Source organism: Sinohyriopsis cumingii, chromosome 4, assembly GCF_028554795.1.
Source record: "Sinohyriopsis cumingii isolate HCF-2022 chromosome 4, ASM2855479v2, whole genome shotgun sequence".
NCBI lineage: Eukaryota > Metazoa > Mollusca > Bivalvia > Unionida > Unionidae > Sinohyriopsis > Sinohyriopsis cumingii.
Window position 1 is genome coordinate 119641429 of NC_142964.1, and position 23105 is coordinate 119664533.

Here is a 23105-nt window from a genome sequence, read left to right on the forward strand (position 1 = left end):
ACCATGTGGTTTGTTCTTGTTTCATATATATATATATATATATATATATATATATATATATATATATATATATATATATATATATATATATATATATATATATATATATATATATATATATATATATATATATATATATACACATATATATATATACACATATATATATACACACACACACATATATATATATATATATATATATATATATATATATATATATATATATATATATATATATATATATATATATATATATATATATATATATATATATATATATATATATATATATATATATATATATATATATATATCAAATGGTTGAAGATTGACCAAGGACTGTGATGTCTGTAAAATGTCTTTTCAGGTGTATTCAGAGTATCCATAAGATAATACATTCAAACCACCAGCATTCTCTTCGTTTTGAAATCACGTGCTCTTGTTCTCTTTCCTTATCATGGCCGAATAAAGTAATTTATTTTGTTATTCACGTCGGATTCGATGACCTTATACTCTTTACTTCTTCCCTGTCACATTTCACTTAAGCAAGGTTTTCCTATTATACAGTCAGTGCTGTCTACTCGTCATTTCATAGCAACATAAATTCGCCATTTTCTATAATTTGATCGTATTGCTAGCATAATTATTTGTCATTTAAACTTTACTGTCCTTTTTTATAGCAGTTAATTACAGATTCATTATTTCACTGAGAACATACGAAGTGCAGGTCTAATTAATGATTGATTTATTAGGAGAGTTTGCTTTCCAATCACTTAAGAGGTTAATGCGTACCGTTTATGCTCCATTATAAATCGAGTCAGAGCGCAAATAACAATGATTCTGATCTGCCGTAGCATAATGCGCTTTCAGATCAGGGTCAGTATTGTTTGTTCTACTGATTACTCTAACATTATGCGACGGCAGATCTGGATTTTTGCAGTTTCTCGTTGGACTCGTCTTATAAGCGAGTACAGTCGGAACATGAAGGAGATTTTGACAAGTCACTATAAACGGGGGGTGGGGTGGGGGGTCTGTTTATATGGCGGCGCTCTACAGTTTCGTATTTTGCATGGGTTAGAATTTTAAAGAAAAAGAATTTCCCCGGCTTTCCTCACTGGTTACACTGGCTATTTAAAAAAGACCTTGTATATCTTAGGCATAATTGTAAAACTTTTAATTCCCTTTATTTTGGTGTATGATTGATGGGTGTACTATCGGTTATAGAAAATACAGCTTGGCCTTACTCCAGATCTGCACCTTTCAAAAAAGTGTTAGCTCCACTTGGTCATTTTCACTTCTGAACTTCAGAGGTAAATTGTATAAAAAAGAGCCGATTTCTTTTTTACATTTTATATATTTGGTAATTCATTCTTTGCACTTTCAGAAGCTGTATTTTCTATTCTGGCAAAATTCTTTTACCCTATTTTAATAGCTGCTATGGATAGTGTACTTTAGGCTAATTCAGGCTGATTTTTTAGCACAAGGGAGTAGTCATTTTAGTTAGCAGTATGCTTAAATCATGTACAATTTCCAAAAGTACAATATCCAAAGAAATATCATCCACATTACATTAATGTAGCATAGAGGTATGCCAACATTCTCTTCATTTTGCGTGTTTTAAATGCAAACAAATTCACCTTACATACGTCACTCTCTCAAAAGTAGATAATAACTGGTGAGCGCCCCCATTACGTTTGTACAAAGGGGCCCCGAGTGGCCGAGTGGTCTAAAGCACTCACCGTTATGGATCATTGCCATCTCACCTCTATCTGCTTAGGTTCGAGTCTCGGGTTCGGCCAATGTGGGTAAGTGAGAAAGCTTGCCAATAGATTCACGTGGGTAGGTGGTTCTTTCAGAGGGTTTCTCCACGTTCTTCCTCCATCATTTATACTAGCTGCCATGTAAAGCCAATCTTGTGCTGAATAAGGGCGTTAAACCCTACAAAAACAACGTTTGTACAAAGATAGCAGTCCAAGAAAACAGATATGCTATATGATCACATGGCACCAGTTAATTAAGATAACTTACTTTTTTTCAAGGTTAGACTAACTGTAACAAGACATAAGCATTTTCGTAACTTAAGCAACGCTTACTTGACAACAAAGCATGATTTTAGAAGCAAATAAGCATTTAACAAGCAAGTGTGAGTGATGCAGTAAATTCACTAAAAATGTGTTCATAGCACGTGACCAGTGTGACCTAATCACAAAATTTAACAGGACGGACGGATTGCACGTACGTACGTTCAATGTTAATAATGTATACCCATTCCACATTCGTGGTAGGAAATACAAAATATTCATACGTTCTTCATATTCAGCACTATTTGATGGTAAGATCAGCTGATGTGTAACAGATATTTAAAAGTAGATTTTCTTCATTTAAATGCATAATCCACAAAGGAAATTTTGTTAGCTTTTTAATTATTAATACAGCTTCAAAATTCACTTTATGAACTTATTTTGTAGGATTATAATGACGAGTTAGAAAAACTTCGACGTGAGGTTCAAAGGTATCGTCTTGAGCTAAGTAACCGTGATAACAATTTTAACCGGATGTTTACCGACCACCAGCCGTTAATTGTGGACTCCAAAGCAGGAAAGATTGGGATGTCTCAGACACAAGCAATGACTTCCTCTAGTCCCATGTCGGCCTTCTCGATACCAGCCAGTCCTACTGCCAGGGAGAAAACGTTCTCTTACGCTGTGTTGCATTCTTTTGATGAATCTCCGGTAAGAAAATCTTTTTTCTTCACTCATGTTTTTTCTTGTCGTTAAATAAAATCAAAGCAAATTTAGGGAAGTCCTGCAACAGGCATCTCTCCATTTCATCTCACGAGCAGAGAACATACGTTTGTGTATTAAATTTGTTTGTTTGTTTGCATTTTGCTAAGATTTTAAGACCTTTAATATGCTTTTCTTTTGCTTTCAGCCCTTCAGTAAAAGATTTTGCAGGAATGGAAAGCCTACAATGCTCTCCTGCGACCACATTTATTCTGTATCAGTTTCCATAACATATTAGACTTTTTATAAATTATAAGTAGCTAAAGCCTATCGTATGCCTGTATGCGCTTTTGTGCGACTCCGGTTGCCATTCCCATTTCCAGAGTGTCTAGAATGATTTGTTGCAGCCATTTTAAAGGTGTTTGGTAATTAATCCTTCAATCTCAGGCGTTTCTCCGCAACCTTCTAACATTTACATAAAGTTCATCTTTATACTCTTCTGCATCTTAGGGTGTTTCTTACCCTTTTTCAGTGTTCAAATCAAGATGTTCACGTTTCTGTATCACACAGACCATGGTATGGCAAAAGATCTTCTACCATGCTATGCCAACATCTTTTGAGAGCAATGGCATATATATATTTTTATTTTCATTTTCCGTTAAATTCCGTAAAATTCAAATAATGTTACAGCTAAAAGTTGTAACTTTTACCAATATTTGCATTTAAACTCTTTTTACTCTGTTCCACTGATTGTAGGTTGGTGAAGAAACTCTCTTATTTACACTTTTGAGGTCTTTCACAGACTTATCGCAAAGGAAATTGCGACTTTCATACTATTTTCTACATTTTTTCCCCTATTTAATGCCATACAATCAATGTTACCAGAAGCATAGTTGTTTGTCCGACCGTAGACCCGTCCGTTCGTTGTTCGATCTTCCATTGTTACACTCGTCTCAAAAACCGCTCAACAGAATTTGACCAAATAGCGACCTGGTACAAACGGCTTCAAATTTGTTCAAAAGATTTTTGATGATAATTACTAAACAAAAAAACCTTTAAGCTAATTCTTCCTTAATACCGCTCAATATAATTTCACCAGATTTGACTGAAAAACATATTAGCATGGATTTTGTACATGATACCAGTCATCAAATATGGCCACCGTAGCTTTAAATAAATAAAAAAAACAACCTCTTCTTAAACAACCATAAAAAGAATTTCACCAAATTTTATAGAAATCATCCTGGCATAACGCAGTTTGAAATCTAAAGAAACAATGCCAATCTACTGTAATATGTGGCTATCACTGCTCCATCTTAGCCTGCAAAGTTTACAATATCTTAACCCTTTTTTTTTGAAGGGGGGGGGGGTACCAGACAGATGCCCCCCCCCCCACCTAGCCAAAGAATAAAAGTGTTTTTATGTTTCACTGAGTCCCCCACATATGTTGCTTTGTTTTTTAATTTAAACAGAATTTCGATCAAAAATTTTAAATGAATTTTTGACGGGGTATTTATTTCCTAGTGTATTCTATAGGATTGTTCTTCCGAGTCGGTTTCGATCACCTGACTCGGAGTCCCTCTCCTAGTAGTAATTTTGGGCGAAGTAACGGTGTAATAATATTTTGAGGGAGAAAAAAAAACCTATTGTTTTAGTGTGTGCTATGTGTGTGTCGTTCTTCGCAAATCTATATTCTGTTGAGGTCAGCTGTGTTCGAGAGAGCTCCATATTTACTTTATTTTTTTTACTTCACTCTCTCGAACTTGGCTACCTTTATTTATTTATTATGTTTCCGAAAAGGGTTGCCAAAAATTTTATTTCCTATACAGCTGAGTAACAGTATAGGTGTTAGTATAGATTGGTTTCTATTGTGTTGTATGCCTACTTTTCCATGTCGCATGTCTGTTCCTTCCTTCCTAGCTCCATGTGAGTGTAGGTCTCTGTCCTATAATTCTCAAAGATAAAAGAAAGGTATTAGTATTCAATATACATTTGCTTAAGTAGAAATGGAGAGGTATACGTTCTACTATTATTTATCAAGAGTAGGCAGGAGTAATGTCCCGTTGGGGTAACTACCATTGATAGTTATCATTACATTGCCTCTCACTCTAGTTTATTTTCCTATGACTATTATTTGGCCACAGGCCATCATTGTTGTAACGATATAGTCAGTAATTTTATATAGCGTATTTTTAGTAAAATTCCCATCAAGATATAAAGTGCTTTGTTGTTTATATTTATCTGTTTTGTTTATTTCAGCTATTACATTGTCCCTGTTTATTTTTGTTTTTTCACATTGTATTATCACATGGAATTTAGAAAACGGGCCTCTTTTACACAGTGGACATTTTGGCGGTACTCTGACTATGCGCCGTCTCACTGCAGCCTCTCCTGTCAACCATGCATTGTGCATGTATTTAAAGCAGAGGCTTTGAATTTTAAGGGAGCCTAGTTTCATCCAGTGCCCCCATGTTCTGTCCCAGTTAACGTATAAATTTTCTTTTTCTGCTGTGCTTTTAATATTTTTTGTTACGTCCTCCCTTATCCAGTTATATGTTAAAGTTTCTTCTTTATTCCATAGTTCTTTTTTATCTCTATATTTTATTAGTAAATCTTTAATGTTTTTGAATTTTCTTGGAATTTCTAATTGTTTTATTAACTTATTATTTTTGTAAATATCGTCCCTATTTCTTATCGAGAATCCATAACGGTATATGTAAATACCTTCCCATGGACTCTTTGGTTCTACTCTTAGCCTTTTAAATTTATTTAAAATATTGCCGGCTTTAAGTAGTATAGGGTTGGGGAGTCCTACCCCTCCCCTTTCTCTAGCTTTATATAGTGTTTCTATATTAATATAATGAAGTTTAAAATCCCAAATGTAGTCTATTATTTTATTATCTATTGTGCTTAATGCTTTGTTACTAATATCTATAGATTTTAAGATATAATTAATATGGGCGTACATGTATGTTTTCGCTACTTGTACTCTCTCCATTAGGCATAGTGGCGTTAGTGCCCAGATTTTCACATTCTGTTCGATTGCTTCTCTTATTTGTCTGCAGTTTTCCTTCTCTTCATTTTCTCCAAAATTGACTCCCAAAACTTTGACCCTTTTCTTGATTAAATGTGGGGGCAAACCTGGGTGGTTACCTCTCCAGTTTCCTATTTTGAGTATTTCCGTTTTGTCGTGATTAATCTGTGATCCTGATGCTTTGCTAAATCTGTCAAATTCTTGGATCAGGTGTTTAAAGGAGTTATGATCGTTTATAAAGTTTGTACAATCGTCGGCGTGTTGTAACATTTTCACTTCTTCTTTTATATTCGGTATTTTAATACCTTCAATATTTTTTATTTAGTTTAATGCTCTTGCTTAGTATTTCAATCGCTATTACATATAATAGCATAGATAGTGGGCAGCCTTGCCTCACCGATCTTTTAATATCAAATTTACCCGTCTTTGCTCGATTCACCTGCGCTCTTGAAGTTATTTTTTTGTACAGGATTTTGGTCCATATTTGAAATCTGTTTCCAAAGCCAAATTTCTCTAAGACTTTTTGTATATAGTTGTGTTCTAATCTTTCAAAGGCTTTTTCTTGGTCAAAAAGTACCATAGCAGCTTTTTGTCCACTATCATTTATATGTTCAATAATTGCTTTTATACTTAATATATTATTTTGTATGTCTCTGCCTTTGGGACCACATGTTTGATTTATATTTATTATTTTCCCCATTTCCTTTTTTATCCTATTCGCTAAAATTTTGCTTAGTATTTTATAGTCCGTATTTAGGAGGGAGATGGGCCTCCAATTTTTAAGATCTTCCCTATCCCCCTTTCCTTTATACAGTAGTGTTATTATCCCTTCCCTCATACTCTCTGTCATGACATCATTTCTAAGTAAAATATTATTATACAACCATTCTAAGATGAGCGACAGCTCACCACAGAATTTCTCATAGAAGTCCGTGGTGAGCCCATCTCCACCTGGGGATTTTCCTTTGGTGAGGCTTCGAATACTTTCCACTATTTCTTTTTGCGAGATGAACTCATAACATAAGTCTTTATGTGCTGATGATATCCTCTCGCACTGAATATTTTTTAGATAGTCATAAATTTTGTAGTCTTCAATTTTTTGAGATGTATATATTTGGGTGTAGTATTCCTCAATGTATTTGAGTATTTTATTTTTATCAGTAGTTTTTTCCCCATTAATTTTCAAGGTCTCCATAATTTTTTCTCCCTCCCCCCTCCTAATCTCTTCTCGCTTATACAGCCCTTCCGCTTTTCTGTATATATGTGTGAATTTTCCCGCTCTCATTTCTTTACCCCTGATGTTTTCTTCTATTACTTTGTTTAGTCTATCGTTTAGGTTTTTTTCATATCTGCTGTGTTTTCCCTCTTTAACTGCCATTCATTTCCTCTTTCTCCATTTTAAGTTTTTTACTTCTGATATTTGAAGTTTCAATAGCTATACTTTTTATTTTTAATTTAAATTTATCCCATTCTCTAATAATATCCATGTTTCCTCTTTCAATAAACCTTTTTAATTCATTTTTAATTTCGTTTATAAAATTGGGATCCTCCAATAACTTATTGTTAAATTTCCAGCCCCCTTTTCCCCAGTTATTTTTAGCTTTAAAATTTACTGTCATGTATATAAGTTTGTGATCAGAGATCTTAAAATCAATAATTACAGCCTGTTCGTGTGTTTCTTCTTTAAAGTTTGTACACAAGAATTTATCTATTCTACTCCCTTTGTTTATTTTATATTCATATGTATATTGTTTCCTAAGTATATTTAACTGTCGGTATACATCTTTAAATGTATGCCTATTTATGAAGTTTTCCATTTCTATCTTAAATCTTATATCACTGGTTGTTAGTTCCCCCTCCCTATCTATAGTATCCCCTACCCAGTTATAGCCCCTCCTAATATTACATCTTCCATTGTATATCTTTCTAAATATTTTGATAGATTTCTAATAAATTCCTGTCTTGGATATTTGTTGGACGGCATATAGAGGTTAATAAAATGTATTTTCCCAATTTTGACATGTAGTAGTCTCCCTTTAAAATCTTTACCCTCTTCTATTCTCTCCCATTGGATTCCTGGTTTATTTTTAATTATTGTTGCCACACCCCCTTTCACATCTTTCCCCTCAAAAGTCATTTTTCAACAGAATTCCATTTAAGTGACTTTCACAAAAAGATATCACATCATTTTTAAAACCATTATGGGTTTCTTGTAAAAAAAAGAATATCACAATTTAGGCCTTTATTGAATTTGGCAATTTTTTCTATATTTATTCCATTTACATTTATTGAGTATACTTGGAAGTTCGTTCGTTCCACTTCTGGTTGCCTCCAGGTTGCCGCATTTATGGTTGCCACTTGATTTTGTTTTGATTTTTATTCATAATAATTTTTTAGATTTTTATTCAACGGGGGCACTGGCTTCAGTCAAAAGGGTGGGTATCTAATCCCAGCTACACCTTGGCGGATCGAGTAGATATTTTTGTGCGTCGGGACTGAATTTCAGTGGTTGCGGCGGCAAGCCATCGCATCTATTAAAAGTTCCTACATGATCGAGACAAGTTGAACACACAATTTGAATGGACTGATAAATAAGCAATTTTCCACTGCCGTTCCGTGTTTGTACTGCTGTTAACACTATTGGTTAGTTGGCATTACAAACTGAGCGAAGCAACTCAACTCATGAAATCCAATAGATCCCGCAAGGACAAAGCACTGAAATGTCTGCTCAATCCGCCAAGGTGTAGTTAGGGTTAACGTATCGGAACCTTGGCTAGCGAAGATGTCACTGCTCAAAAAGGACAAACCTTTAGACGACTTTTTTTCTTCTTAGAAACTGTTCGGCAGAAATTGACGATATTTGAAATTGGTCTTTCTGGTAATAGAGACTTTCAAATTTATTTAAATTATGCAAATTCTTGATTAAATATGTCCGTATTTATTAAAAATAGAAAACTTTTAAAACAATGTGCAAGTAAGCTGGTACGTTAAGGCACGCCGTACCGTTAAGGCACGTAAAGACGGGGTCAGAGGAGGGGGGTGGGGGTTACCGTACCGGTAAGAGTTAAACTCTAATTGCATTTAAGCAACTTTTCAAACTTTTTAAAGCTACACACAGAATTTGAGAAAATTTTTAAGAATGTATTCTGGCATGAATGGAATTTAATTTATACAAATGACGCTATAAGATGTGGTTGCTGTTACTAAAAACAGAAAATCCATAGCAACTTCTTCAAAAACAGCACTTAACAGACTTTGATCTAATTTGAGAGAAATGTTGTTGCTTGATTTATACAAAATTATGTTGTTCCATCATCAAAACTGGCTACTGCTAGTAAAAGTAGAATAACATTTACACAACTTTATCAAGAGAAAAAAGAAACGTTTAACGTAATTCGACCAATTTTGACACAAAGCAGTATAGCACGTGCATAGCATATGCAATGGACAGCACAGGAAAAAGTTCAATGAAGCACCCTACTGACCATGATTTCTTGTTAAACGAAAGCAAGAGGAATAGCTCATGAGTACTATTTTAAGTTGCGGATTATCCCCCCTGCTGAAAAAAAGCTGAAAACATTTAGAATTTTAAAAAAATCACAATACAAGATAAATCACGCCAAACATAAGTAGACAATGCAGCAACTATGTGCTCCAAATTTTCTCTTCACTCAACGGTTTCAATACGTGTTGTGAATGTGTTTTCATAAGCGGTCATATGTCAATAACAACCGTAAGCGATATCAGGCCCGCCGTGGCCTTGTGTTCGAAGGTTGAAGTTAAATAAATTAAATTGCTGATTACTGGGGTATCAGTAATCTTTGAACCAGATGCTTGTCTTTGAATGTTTTTGACATTTTATTTCGTTGCTGTCTTCGTAAGATAATGTTTACATGCTCTTTTGTAGATTTCCCGTAATTCAATGGCTTACAATAATTTCCTCCCATTTTGTGAAATGCACGGGATCGACAGTAAGCTCATACACGTTGCCTGCAGAGCCGATACTTTAAAATGGCATATATTTTGAGTTCACCTGACCGTAAAGCAAAGCGAGATTATGGTATGGCCCTGTGTCAGTCGAGCATCGTCTGTGGTGCGTTGGTCCATAATTGCTATTTTCTTCTTAAAAACCACTTGACTAGTTTTCGCACGGAGCATCCTGATATAAAGGGCCATGAAAGTTATACAAATCATGCCGCTCCGTTATAAAATAAATGGCCGTCACTACTAAAGATGTAAAAATATTTAAATGACTTTCACTGAATTTGACATAAATCATCCTGGATTGATATATTTTAAAGTTTGAACAAGATACCGCACCGACATAAAATATGGTCATCAGTACAAAATAGAAACAAATCTTTAAGCGACATCTTCCAAGACACCGCTCAGCAGATTTTGACAAATTTCGACTGAAATCATTATGGCACAAATGGCTTTCAGATTATGTACAAATAATAACGATCCAAAATCAATATTGGCCACGGTTACTATAAATATAATTTTTTATTTTTGAAATTCAGATTCTTCGCAAAAAGTTAAAAACTGAATTTGATAAAAGTTGAGCAGAAAATGCATTCTGGCTATTAGGTACTTTCAACTTAAATGATGCCGAGGTAGCTTTCGTTGATAAAAATAGACACACTTTAAACGAGTTCTTAAAAACCATAAAGCAGAATTTCACAAAAGATGCCCAAAACAACAACAACAACAATAAAAACTTTGCGAAATGGCTTTAAAATACGTGAAAAGGATGCATAATCTGATCAAAGCCGACAGAAACGCACAGGAAGAAAGGGCTTTTATTAAGGTGATAAAGATGCCTGATCCAACGATAAAAATGGCAGCCATTGGTTAAAAAAATATATTAAAACTACTTCTCAATAATTGCTCAATAAATTTTGACCAACTTTTAAAGAAAACGTTTCTGGCATAAAGGATTTTCAGTATTGGTGAAACGATGCTAATGTGACATTAAATATTGGAGACGATACACTGCATTTGTTTCGTTCCTTTAGCACATCTTTTTCAGCAGTCAGTAACCTCTTTGAAGTCTTTTTACGACTATTATAAACTGTACGATGTTCCCTTCAGCTATTGTATGGCCCTACAAATTAAGATAATCGTCAATAAAATCCTGCCCCTATTTGTTCATTTGGGACCTAAACCAGCCCCTTTTTGTACATTTGGAACCTAACTTCATAAAGCCCTCATAGCTTAAATAGCTTCTCTAAGGTTGCGTTTGACCATCAACGTTTGGAACGCGATGGGGTCTAGCAGTTGATATTTAAATTTCTTTAGATTTTTTTTTTTGACTTGAAAAGCTATCGTATATTTAGCTTCTCGTGCAATTGCTGGACAATACTGAGCAAATTATCGCGTTTTGTCTTTGCGGAAAAAATCCGAATAAAATCAGATTTCCACTGTCCTATGTTGGACAGTGGAACTCTGATTTTAATTAGATTGCGGGCGGAGATAATGCGACTTCCCTGCAGACTAATTGTGAGAAAAGCATAACATCTATCACGCTTCAAACACATATTTCTCTGCTGTAATGTTTTATTTTTATCATTTGTCTATTTATTTGAGAACATCAAACTTCGAGCAAGTTTTGCGAATAATTATCCACGTAATGTAAAAAGGTCATGAAGAAAAGCAAGACAGATGAATCTCGTTCTGACATTTCTTTACAATAAGACGTCATAAAGTAATGCCGATATACACTGATTTCCGAAAGCAGTGTCGTATGTCACAAGGCTGGTTATTATTCATTGCATCTGTGTTAATGTAGATCAGGTTATCAGCTATTACTTTACATGACACTAACGTACAATAGAAAACTAGTAACTATACTTTGATTATTTAAACAAATCCTTCATGTTAATTTCAGAAACGTTCCAGTTCTCGACTATCGTCTGCGTCCGGTGGAAAGCTTCCCGTACTTACTCCGGAACAGAAGACACGCCTAACCAAGCTGATGAAACCTAGGCCCCTTCCAAAAGAAATGCTCTTTTCCAAATAGCCTTTAAAATACAGATAGTTGTATTAGCTGCATAAACACTCTTTTGCTCAAGGGCGTTCCATCAATGGAGCAACACTCATTCGGCTCAAAGTGTTTCGTAACTCCTACAGGCATGCATTCTCTTAAGAGCTTCCTCACGGATGTCAGATTGTTTATGATTACACTAGTTTCTTGGTAATATGTTAACCGAAATTAAAAAACTCCAGTAGTTTGAAAGTGTTTTACATCCAATACGAAGTCACAGAAATTCATGTAATTTAGAGAGCATAAAAATAAACCAATCAGAGACTGAAAGGAGGCAATGTGTTCATGCAAAGATATCTGCCAGTACACGGAGTGTCCCATCATAATACACGTCATCATAAAAACTACGATTCAGTATTAGTGTTCAAAAGTTGGGTGTGAAATTTGCGCTGAGATTTGATACTACGCCAACGTAAGTTTGTACAGCAGCACAGTTAGGCTATTTAGTACGCAGGTAATTGGAGTAAAATGATTTGCGTAAGTACGAATCACGGTAGCCAACCCTGGCTGATCTAATGGTAGGGTTCGAACCCGCTCACTTTTGGTCACGAGTCCACCACGCTAACAACGGAGTTGAAACGACAGAGACGTAAGCGGACTTGCGAGGCTAGCAAACTTCTAACGTGCCAGGATTCACTTGAATATTGGTATGCCTGTCTTGAAGTGACATAGTCTAACATTTTTTAATAATTTTGTCTGGATGTGACATAGTCTAACATTTTATAATACTTTTGTCTCGACGGGAGATATTTTAGCTTTTTTTTATATACTTTTGCGTAGAACATACGGACAAGAAAGACAGTTGAACTTCACGTATCTTTATACAAGGATAGGACTGATATGTGTCAATGAATGCATGTTCTTCTCGGAAAATAAAGTATACTTTTCTAACAATTGTATTCTTGTCCAGTGCAAAGGAAGAGATTTCCCAAGCAATGGTCCCCATCGTCGCTAGCCAAGGTTACTATATGATAATAATATCAACACCATGGCGTATCGATTCGATATTTCTGTGCTTCGGGCCTGTGAATTTCATTGGATGCGGCGGTTCAAATTTGAACACCGTTCCTACATAATCGAGACAAGCGGAGAACGCAACTTGATGGACTGATAAATAAGCTATTTTCCACTGCCAGTCTGTGTTTGCAAAAAATACCTTTCACTCAAATACACCTGTAATGGCTTCCCTCTGGTACATAGTCATACTCTCGATGTTAAACTTCCAAAGTATATGTTATGTATACCTGATTTAATTTATATCTGACTTAATTGTTTGTAAGTTTAAAAAAAAATATTTTTAATTTCATTATATGTCAAAATAATGTAATTCTGTTTACTAGGAACTCTATACTTTTTCCAGAAAATAGTTTGACCTTGACTGTTCATTTTTGTAAATACATAAGGATGACCTGGTTCCCGACCTTAATTCAAAATAAGTAACATCCACGTGAACAAGTTATTTTAATTTATTTTTTGTGTGGGAATAATAAAGTTGAGATCGAGGCTGTATTGGATACGTGACCCTCGACTTGTACATAGTTTTAATGAAGTGAAGAACGTTTATTCTCGGAGTAAAATTATTGTTTCTTATCAAGGACATACAGGGTCTACGAAATTTTTTTTATGTGAACATGATCCCATGACCCTTATCCGGACATCTGTTCTGCATAAAATTCAAGTTTTAAACCATCGTTTTAGAGAAATAATCACAGTCGGGCTTTCAAACACTGGGGCTTTAAGGTGTTTCTTTTGTTGTGTCATTTTGGGAATTACATTTGAATGTTTATTCAAATTATTTGGATTCAAAAGGATTAATTCATTTTTCTGGAAATATTTTTGAGTGCTCATAAAGAATTCTTGAACAAAGACATTTCTTAAAAAAATTTATTCGGATTTCCAAAACCGGAGTGATATTTCTTGTTTCTGCAAGGAACTGTAGGCAACCACACTTTACAGGATACAGCATTCGTCATCGCCTTCTATCTTGGATTCTTCGTCAGGACTCGAACTTGAAATCATTAGAACATTTCAATATTAGGACTTGTACAATTTTATTCGCGGATTATTCTTGGATTATTTTTTAATTTGATTCGTAAAACCGTACGTTCTTTTTTCCCTTCATTTTTACAATATTTTTCCAGAGAAAAAATAATTTGTTAATCTTTTTCAAAGCTTGTTTGTTTTATCTCTTTCTTGTGTTACTGTTTGTTATAGCCTAAACACGTAACATAAGAATATCCTTTTTAGGTAAATGACCCTACCAATTTCGGCTGATGTAAATACACCATGCTATTGGTTAGCTGACCTTACATACTAAGGCAGGCAACTGATGAAATTCAATAGATGTCGCTAGGACAAAGTACCAATATATCTGTTCGATCCGCCAAGGCGTAGGTAGGATCATCACATTGGAACCTTGGCTAGCGAAAATGCTGGTCCCCGGGATGGGTGAGTTGCAAGAGTTACTCACCTCTGTATGTACTGTACTCTACACAGTACACTTCTCCACAACACTGCTTACATTTTTACTAACGAACCATAGGTACCTGATGCAAATAAAATGGGTCAATATCATGGAAATATTATGTTTTAGTACCTAGCTCCTTAGAAAATCATATAATAAGACACAAGGTTTGTAACTCGAAAAATTGCGATCTCTTAGTGGTATTCGCGTATACAGTGAAACCTGTCACAATTCCATTTATCATAATTATCCTTTTCAATGAGCTTTATGACTTAGATATGGGATAAATTAAGAGGCGTAGCATGCCAAAGTTTTATTATTTTAGTCTGTCAGACATTGTTTCACTTGAAACAGATCACCAGTGTTTTCCAGACGGTGCGACTGTATTATGACACTGTCGCGCCAGAGTAGAAACGGCAGCATGTATTTATATAAGTAATTAAATACCTTTTACGAGATATATGTTAGTTACAGAAAAATTCCAACAGTCTCAGTTTCCACCAACGTTCTTACAAAATGATTCATATTATTCAAACCTACCTTCATCATAGATAGCTAAACAAGAGCGTCATAAAATGGAAAATTGCTAATTGCCCAAAAGAATCGGACCATTTCCCCGGCTAGATTATCACCAATCGGCTGTTGTCTCGACATTATCCGGTCCATGCTTTTACCGCATACCACCGCAAACCACCACAAATGTAGAATGTATGTGGAGGAGTTTATATATAGTAGTTTATTCACAACAGTCAGTGTTTTTCAACAATACATCAATCGGCCGTACGTGAGAACAAATCTCAAAACGACGAATAAAATATCAAATAGACTGTTCTACTCAAAACCTTGGAAAGTTTATTACGAACTACAAAGAGACGACGGAACTTCCAACAAGCAAGAAACAAACGTATCGAGAAGAATATTAAAGAAAATAGCAAAACCAAAACGCTTACTCAGAAAATATTGCCGACGCGATGTTAGAGATGATTGGTATGTGTGTGAAACGTACGTTTGTAAAGTGAATAATACAAGACAGAAAAAGTGCCATCCATCATATTATATACTGACAACCAAATAACATTCTTACATTCTTTGGAGGAAAAAAAAACAAGGGTCAAATAATCTCACAACAATTGTATACAGAAACAGAGTATCGTAAGGAAAGGCACCAATAAACATCCATTTTGTTTCGGCCCGTGCTTTTGAACAAAGAGGCAAGTTCTGAGACAATACAAAATATTACTATCCCTTTGCAGCCTAACTCGAGAACAACATCAGAGGTGTCGAAATAAGACAACATAAGCATGTGTCATTTTGTACAGATGAAACAGCTGCCCTGACCAGAACTGTGGAGATGCCCTTTGAAAAATGTGTCTCGGGTGCAATGTACACATGGAAAAAAATTTAATTCCAACTCAAGAGAAAAGTTGGAGTGACTGGTAATCCGAAAGTAATTATCATAGATAAAATTTCTGGAGACGATGGGTTGGTTAATGAGGACAGCTCCGTCGTCTTTGAGGGGGGATCCTCCGAAATGAGGCAGCTTTTTCGCGACCAACCTTTCTTCATTAAATATTATGACAGTCATGTAAAAGAGAAATAGTGTTGCCATGTAAATGAACCAAAAAGAAGAAATCTCATCGAAGACTTATGGGCAAACAATAATGCCGAATCACTTACATCATGCTAAATAAAAAAAAAACCAAAAAAAAAACAACAGTGTCTGGAAGCCACGATATACCTCTGAGCTGGTTCATCTATTATTTCAAGTAGTATACCTCCAGTTCGTAGATTTCAGATGTGCACTACTCGGTGAAGGCAATTAGGCCTACTGTTTGCACCGTTAATCATGCCGCATATTGCGTCAACAACATAATATTGCGTTGTAACTGAGGAGAAGCGCAAGACATTTTCCTGAAACTCCTTAAGAATTCGAAAAACAAAATGTAAGACATACCATAAACAGTTCTCTGTTTCAAATGGCGCTAAGAACATTGCTCGACAGCCAAAACCAACACAAACGTCAGAGAAGTGAAAAAATAAAAGCAATTTGAATGACTTGACAAGGGAGTGACTTTGATTATTAAATTTATGTATATTCATTCTGTAAGATGTTCCTTGATTTCATTTTCTTGCTGAACTTTAATATTGTAAAGGGGGAGGGCTACTTCTATTTGTATTTATATTAATTTCTTTTCTTCTCAGTTTAGTGTCGGTCAGTATGATTGTAGCTCCTTCATAAATCATTCATAATGATTCATTTATTATAAAGCATAAATCATGATAGAAAGGCGGTGTATTTGTGTGTTTTGCATGAAGATCCACTCTGACATGTAAATATTATATGTATGTATGTGCCTGTGTGTGTGCATGTGTGTGTAATGTTTTAATATTATGCAATGACTAGTTACTGTAAATATGTTTTGTTAAAAATACTGTTTTCTCTGGTTTCTTCGTAATAAAAATCATATACAACTTCCGTGCAGATGATCTAAAATGGCAGATTGAGATGGTAGATACAAGGATTTAGTTCCCTTTGAACATTTCTGCGGTACTTATATACAACTAGAAACAAACGCAAAACTGAAATGAAAAATTATTTGAATTAAAAAAAGATTTCAAAATAAAAATTGCTTCTAACTGGCCTTTTGATATGGTGTAATTTGCGGAAGTCTATCATATGACGAATTGTAATCAATATCCCGGTCTCAAAAGCTTTATGTAGAACGCATTTGTCCACATGATTTCAATTTCATTACTAAATTTCAAGGGGAGGAGGTAAGCTCTTTTTTGGAAAACTCTTAACATTTACATTAAATCTGTTAAAAAATCAGTAAATACTATATGTTGTGAAATACTGTCTGAATAACCTCTCCTGCCTACATCCTAGGAAGGTATGGAATTGCTAAGAAAAATTGTAGACTCTTAAATTAATATGCATGAAATAAGACACAGAAATCCAGTAAACTTTTTTAAACAAATATTATTTAGACAGTACTCATCAGCACAATCAGATTTTGGGGAAATCAAATAAAAAACAATTATGAAAAAGAAATGCAAAAACAGTTACTAAAAAATTGTACTAATATTAGTATCCCAGCTTGGCGGACGTAAAGGCTACGACATCGTAGCTAGTTACTAAAATGCGATGACAAAATACTAAAGCACACTCAAATGTAGTCAAATGAAGTTAAGTATTTCAGTTATCTAATGAATGTAATGGATGCTTTGATGATTATGAAACAAAGAAATGCATATATCGTGATAACATTTTACAGCTGTAAATCTGACTCGGTGTAAAATTAACAATCTCATTTATATTGTATGGTAACTTTGACATTTTGTTTACTTCCAATGTATTTTCATAGATAACATTATAATGCATTTTAAATGTGGTTTGCGGTAGGTTTGTGGTAGTTTGCAGTGGTTTACGGTAAAGATATGGATCCGGCATTATCTGCTTTATAAGTAGATTGCAATGTATGTAGCCTGTAAAAGTTGGTGGGAATAATCGGCAGAGACAACTAAAATACCCATTTTGACTGTAACCCGGCAACCTTTTTCTTTTGGAAAATAATCATATGCTTATTGAAATGCCGCTGGCATCTTCCTAGTGGCATCATACTGTACCAATACAGCTTCAGTCTTGAAAATACCGGTCATCTGTGGCAACAGGACAATTGCCTGGCCAGACGAAATATCACACAAATTTTAATATTCTCTGTTTCAACTTCTAAGAGTTATTGCTCACAGACAGTATCAAGCTTACATCTGTAAACAACACCCTCCCCCTCAAAAAAAACCCCTCACAACAACAAAGCAACAACAACCAAGGTGGTTTCCTTTGTAAAATTATCTAGATTGACAACCTGTAGACAGCTTAGGTGTAAGATCTTTATAACTTATGCAAGCCATAGTGTTAAGCAATATTGAACTTTGGCGCTCGGTATGGGTAGAAAATACATTCAGGTTTATTCCCAAGGTGCAATTCTGCGTGTACTCGGCCCAGGGATGAGTAGGTAGTAACGATTTACTCGGTCCAGTTAATTTTTGCCCGGTCAGGACAAGTAGACGAGTGTTTTTTTGTGAGAGATGTTGCCGTTTGTATATTTCAGGTTTAATGGTTTGAGGAAACTTCACTTTGGGCCAAATATATATTTCAGGTTTAACGGTTTGATGTAACTTCACTTCTGGGCCAATTCAGAACTGGTGAAGATTAAATTTATTCTGTTTGTATGAGAAGTACTTATTCCATATCAATACCTATAGCATTCTTCAACATAAATACAAGTATTTTTAAAGATCTATTTGGAGAACATTTTCAAGTTAACCAATCATACTGGTTTATTTTAAGTAAGGGATACTGTTTAATTTAATATCACACTCTAACGAGAAGACATCTGAACCTTATCTTTTTAATTACGGTCATCACGCAATATGAATGACTTTAGTAAAGACATGCTTGGCGTAGCTCCTTGCTTCTGTATTTTTTCTTCGGTGCGGATTTATAAAAGTTAAAATATCGTTTAATATTTTGGGCCAAAATTTGCACTACATTCCAAATCTATCTTTTAAAACAGAAGTTGATGACAATATTCTACTGCGAATATGAACAGTTCCTGTCTAATAACACAGACTGAAATCATGCTTAAGCCTGCTAAGGTGAAGGTTACTTTTAGAGTCATCGTGACTATACGAAAAAACTAACTGAAAACAAAGTCAGCATCTCGGAATTATTTCCAGTGGGGTGCAATTTTAGTGGATACAGACATTAAAGAGTTTTACACGGTGGTGTCACCGGCACATGATTCATGGGGAAAACAACGATAACACACGTCCAATTAAATGGGAGTATGTAATCCATGAATCAACTATATGTGTGGGTGACATGGTATTATTACTGGTACACAAAGATCGAATACACATGCCTCAAGTCAATTTGGACAATGGATCATAATCGATTAACTCGCAGACAATGGAATATCCCATTACGTAGGTAGATGTGACAGAAGTCACTGTCACGATGTTCTATTATTTGTAGAATAATTAGAGAAGATAAAATCGGATAAGACCGAACAAAAAGCCAAGCTATTGAGGATTTCAAAGCCCCATTTCCACCATTTATCGTGAATTTCATGATTCTTTCAATCTAACTAAAGTTTGGAAGAAAAGATATTATGTGTTAAAAAGGCTATCGGACATAAACCATTATTTGAAATAATCAAGATGTTAAATTTAAACGACATAGAATGAATCACATCACTACTTTTGAAAGGAGGGATATCGAAATTACGAGCGACTTCGTTGACTAATTATGGGGTGGCACCTCTTAATTCTAAACCTAACATCTTGATTATTTCAAAGAATGTCTTTTTTTTTAACATACCATTTCTACTGTATTACTCGACTTATACAGATACCCAATTAGTAGAAACAGATGCATAGAAAACTGAAAAATGAACGTCAATATTGCATTGGTTTTCCCACTTCCGTGACCCTGCTTCTTTATACACCTTTGCAAAAGTGCAGGGGCGCCAGCAGAATGTTTTCGGGGGGGGGGGGGGGGGGGGTAACACGTAGTGGTCACGTATTAAGTTTTGCGGATGTGGACCAAAAAACGTTTAGAGGTAGAATATGGGGAGGCAAGCCCCCCCCCCCCCCGCCTTGACCCAATGTGTGAAAAAGTGTCAAAAGTGAATAAATATTGTAGTAAAGTGTTAAAAAATTCAGGCATTGCTACATGGTTTAAATCATTCAAACGCCTGTGGTTCTGATGATATGCATCCTAAAATAAATAAGAAACTGGCTTCAGAGATGACACTAGTGTTTACTTACCTACTTCAACATTCTTTTGACATTTGCAACATTTCAAAGGAATGGTCTCTGGAAAATATATGCCCACTGTTCGATAAAGGTGATTGCGTAACGGCCAATTATTACCATCAGTCTCACTCACTACTGATCCTTGTAAAGTGCTTGAACATGTTTTCTGTTCAAACATCATGAAGCAATTAGATATATTTTCTATCTTATCTGACAAAATACTTCCGGAACTAAAAAGCTGTGTTGATGATGCTTGTGCTACAAATTGCAAATGTTATTCACCAGGTAAATATTTGGTTTTACAATGGTTAAAGAGAAGGCTATTTCATTTCCAGAATTGCCACAAAAGCACTCCTTGATGGATAGACTATTTTTATGTTTATGAGAAATATTTTTGGTGGTAAGTGGTTTTAAATCTGGTTTGTCCAAAGTAGCATTTGGTGTTCCTCAAGGCACATTACTTGGACCAGTGCTTTTCTCGTTGCTCATCAATGCACATCAATGACATCGTGATTGAAATTTTTTTGAGACATTAGCTCTTTGCAAATTGTGTATACTACAAATCAATCAATACCCAGAAGGCTACCAAGATGTCACAAAACGGCATTAATAAATAGGACGGCATGCACGGAAATGGGGCATATGATTCCAACCTAAAAATGCAATATAATGAAAATGCCAATAATAAAATGCCATAATACGAATATGTTAATAGTCACTGGAAGCTATTACTTACCAAGGTTTGTTACATGGGATTCTGACTATACCCCTGGACGTAAGACCTCAATAATGAATGCGATGTTTTGGAAGCCATTAACGCAACATAGGCTGGAAAAAACTAATACATTTCTACAAAAGCTTAAAAACAAAGCAAAATTATCCTACCATTTGATCAAACAAAAAAAAAAAAAACAAAAAAAAAAAAACAACAACATTATAAATCAAAATGTTTTACTTACATGGTTCTCTACACATGAACAGATAATTCAGTTGTGTTGCTTTGTCTCAAGAATAATGACAGATTGAATTTATTTGCACAAATATTAATCACAGCTGCTGAATCCTCGGAAAACCAGACTGATACATTTTCAAAATTTGTACAGCGACATTTTGTCTATTTGCAGTAATGGCAGCCATATTTGATAGAAGATCAGCTTCATTCAAAAATGCTTACCATACCTTCCTGCCAGGATGAGTTCTGTCAAATTTGGTCAAATTCTGATGGACAGCTTTTGAGACGTTCCTTAAAGGTTAACAATGGTAGTCATAATTGATGGTGGATGATGGGTCTGTCTTATTTTAACAAATTTGACAAAAACCTTTATGCCTGGGTTTTCTGTCAAATTTAGTCAAATTCTATTGTGTTCATTTGGTAAAGAAGTTGCAACTAGCAATTGTGAATAAAACATTTCTATTGAAAATGCACACACACACACACACACACACACACACACACACACACACTAAACTTCATTCAGGTACCATGACTATTACCATTTGCTAGGAAGAGTACTATTCACCACCTTTTTTCCGAAAAGAAATAAGATGCCATGTTTAAAATTACAAATGGAACAATCAAGAGCATGTTTTTTTTTCTTCTTCAAAACAAATATAATTACATCACAAATTGAAGCATATAAATGAATTTCTAACAGACACTTTTGTGTCTTGAAAATCCTGTTGGAGAACCCTACATTTACTTGTACAGTAGGTGGGTAAGTTTATATGTAGAGCTCCCTGTTTGTTCTTCCAGAGTATGATGGATCCTTAAATATAAGACCCCATTTTCACTCATTCTGAATATTCTTTGTGCCTCTATATCTACATATGGTCCCCATTCTGTTTCACGTCCCTTTTCACAGGACCCACATTTGTTAAAGAAGTTATTAAAAAAAACAATGCTTTGGCTTTAATTGTGTGCAATTTAATAATATAGGTTATTAAATATAATACACAATCATCTTCTAAAGTGAAAAATGGAATAAATAGGAATACGGTCAATTGGGTTAGCTCCGATTAGTTTGTCCTGAATATATCTGCTCACCACTGGACTTATTTTCATCCAGACCTCTGGACCATCAATTTCCGATGACCGAGGGTTCAGAATACATATCATGAAGATCAGAGGAATTAGGTCATGGTTTTGAGACCTAATTTTGATGAATATATGGACTGCCCCTCTGGAAACATGCATAGACAGTAGAAAGATGATTATCTAGATTCTAGTTATCTGGATTATTCATTCACAGAGACTACAACCATTTCCCCCAAGGTTTAAATTTTTACAATGTAGATGTATTATAAATAAACTTATTTGTCAATCATAATGCAAAGACAGATCAGAGCTACAGAAATCAGAACAAAATACAACAAAATATAACCTTTTGCAATTATACTTACAATGGTTTTATGAATAACTAAACTATAATTTTTTAATTAAAAATAATATAATTTAATAATGTAATTTAATTATTTAATTGGGGGGTGCGAGGCCTGGGCCTGACGTCCCGCTTGCCAAAGGAAAGTGAAGCGTCTCTCATAGCCTCTCCTTCCCAGGTGTAGTGATCGCCGCAGGACCACTGTCTCGCTCTGCGGGGCAGGAGGTTACTTACATATGGCCTCTCGTACACTATTGTGTCCACAGCAGCACCTTCACGCGGTGCCCCCTGTTTTAACAGAGCCTGTTGTGTGGCGCGACCGAGTACCCGGCGGTATAACTGGGTGGGCAGACTGGGCTCATTAGCCTTGGCAGGCAACCAGTCTAAGAGAAGGGAAACTCTGACCCCAAACCCGGGCAGATGAAGCTCGTTAGCCTTGTCAGGCAGTTCATCTAGGAGAAGGAAACTCTGATTCAAAACCAACCAAGTCCCATCCATTGGATTATGGCTCCACTGCCTTGTGGATATCTTCGGGAGAAGGAAAGGCTACGGGAGTAAACCCAGACAGAAAATCAGGAGAGGAGCCCCTAAGGCGGCTGGGGGTCGACTACGACCTCATTCCGGCAGCTCCTGCATC

General features: G+C 35.2%; 1 protein-coding gene across 1 annotated transcript in view; it reads left to right on the forward strand.

Annotated features, from left to right (window-relative positions):
- LOC149801998 (uncharacterized) overlaps window positions 1–13971 on the forward strand; it is a 31791-nt gene extending 17820 nt beyond the window's left edge. The window contains exons 3-4 of the mRNA XM_089956391.1: window positions 2472–2735; window positions 11651–13971. Coding sequence (XP_089812517.1) covers window positions 2472–2735; window positions 11651–11782 — 396 coding nt within the window. The 3' untranslated portion in view covers window positions 11783–13971. The remainder of the gene's footprint in view (window positions 1–2471; window positions 2736–11650) is intronic.
- The last annotated feature ends 9134 nt before the right edge of the window (window positions 13972–23105 follow it).